Below are 1214 nucleotides of genomic sequence, written 5' to 3' on the forward strand. Positions count from 1 at the left end.
AAAAGCATTCTCCATACATTTCTTTGAGGTAGACATTTTTAGGTAAATACTTCACTAAAAATTTTATTTTACATCTGAGGTTGTATAGAGTATTCAGAGAGGTGACAGTGACCTCAGTACCTTGTCATTGCTATATCTACACAATTTTATAGATAATCTTTCAGTAGGACTGCCAGATAAAACACAGGATAAAATATTGCATGGTACATATTTACACTAAAAAATTGATTGTTTATCTGAAATTCAAATTTAAGTGAGCGTTCTGTTTGGCTTTTTTTTCCCCCTAAATCTGGCAACCCTACCTTTCAGTACAAGTCTGTTTCAGAAAAATACCAAATTCACTGGCAGGAAGAGATGTAGTCTCATGGAAATTGGGTAATTCTTTACCTTTTACGAACTTCTTGCAGACCAAACCACCATAAATGCTTCCTGCAGAAGCAACTGTAAGAAACAGAATACAAGGAAATATCACAAATAAAACAATTAAATGGATTTTATCTAAAGAGTCAAATGGAAGCCTGAAAACACTGCTTAAAGATACAGAACATAAAAAAAGGTGACTACTACTAACAAGTTCAGTAAAAATAGAGACACTAAAGAAGTGTCATGAGGCCACAATTCTTTGGGGGCAGAATAACTTCTTGGAGATGAGACCAAATAGCCAAGTGTTTTCACCTATATTCAACACCAGAAAAAGATTATAGGAAGACTTCAAAATGTAGCTAGAAACCAGAGTATAACATATATCATGTCAGTTATGCATATTCCAGTATTTTAAAAAATGGCCTTTCTTTTCACCAATTTACTCATTAGTAGAGAATACTTTACTAGACTATCAGGTAAGAATTCTCTGTACCTAGAGTTCCAAATCTCAACATTAGAACATTTAGAGCAATAATTCTTCAGGGGAAGAGTGTGAGGGTTCAGGAAGCAGGTACCTAAGAGGGGACAAAAGATTAGAACCACCTGGAGGCTTTTTTTCTAAATTGAACATGCCCTCCCCCTCAGGGATGTGACCCACTAGTTAAGAATCTAACAATCACTGCCATAGGAACCAATGGAAATGTGTGTATCCCTCAAGAAATGTTTTTACTGCAGGCAAGGAAGAAAGGTTAAGAATCACTGAACTAGAGTGAAAGGCAACACCAGTCTCTAAATGTGTGCTTTCCAATACAGTAGCCACTAGCTAGCTACATGTGGCTATTTAAATTTAG

The 1214-nt window shown here is 35.7% G+C and overlaps 1 protein-coding gene across 1 annotated transcript in view; it reads right to left on the minus strand.

Annotated features, from left to right (window-relative positions):
- The window catches only part of TOP6BL (TOP6B like initiator of meiotic double strand breaks), an 81505-nt gene that overhangs the window by 68529 nt on the left and 11762 nt on the right, over window positions 1-1214 (minus strand). The window contains exon 3 of the mRNA XM_019645180.1: window positions 388-441. Coding sequence (XP_019500725.1) covers window positions 388-441 — 54 coding nt within the window. The remainder of the gene's footprint in view (window positions 1-387; window positions 442-1214) is intronic.

This window comes from Hipposideros armiger, unplaced genomic scaffold (assembly GCF_001890085.2).
Source record: "Hipposideros armiger isolate ML-2016 unplaced genomic scaffold, ASM189008v1 scaffold_93, whole genome shotgun sequence".
NCBI classification, from domain to species: Eukaryota; Metazoa; Chordata; class Mammalia; order Chiroptera; family Hipposideridae; genus Hipposideros; species Hipposideros armiger.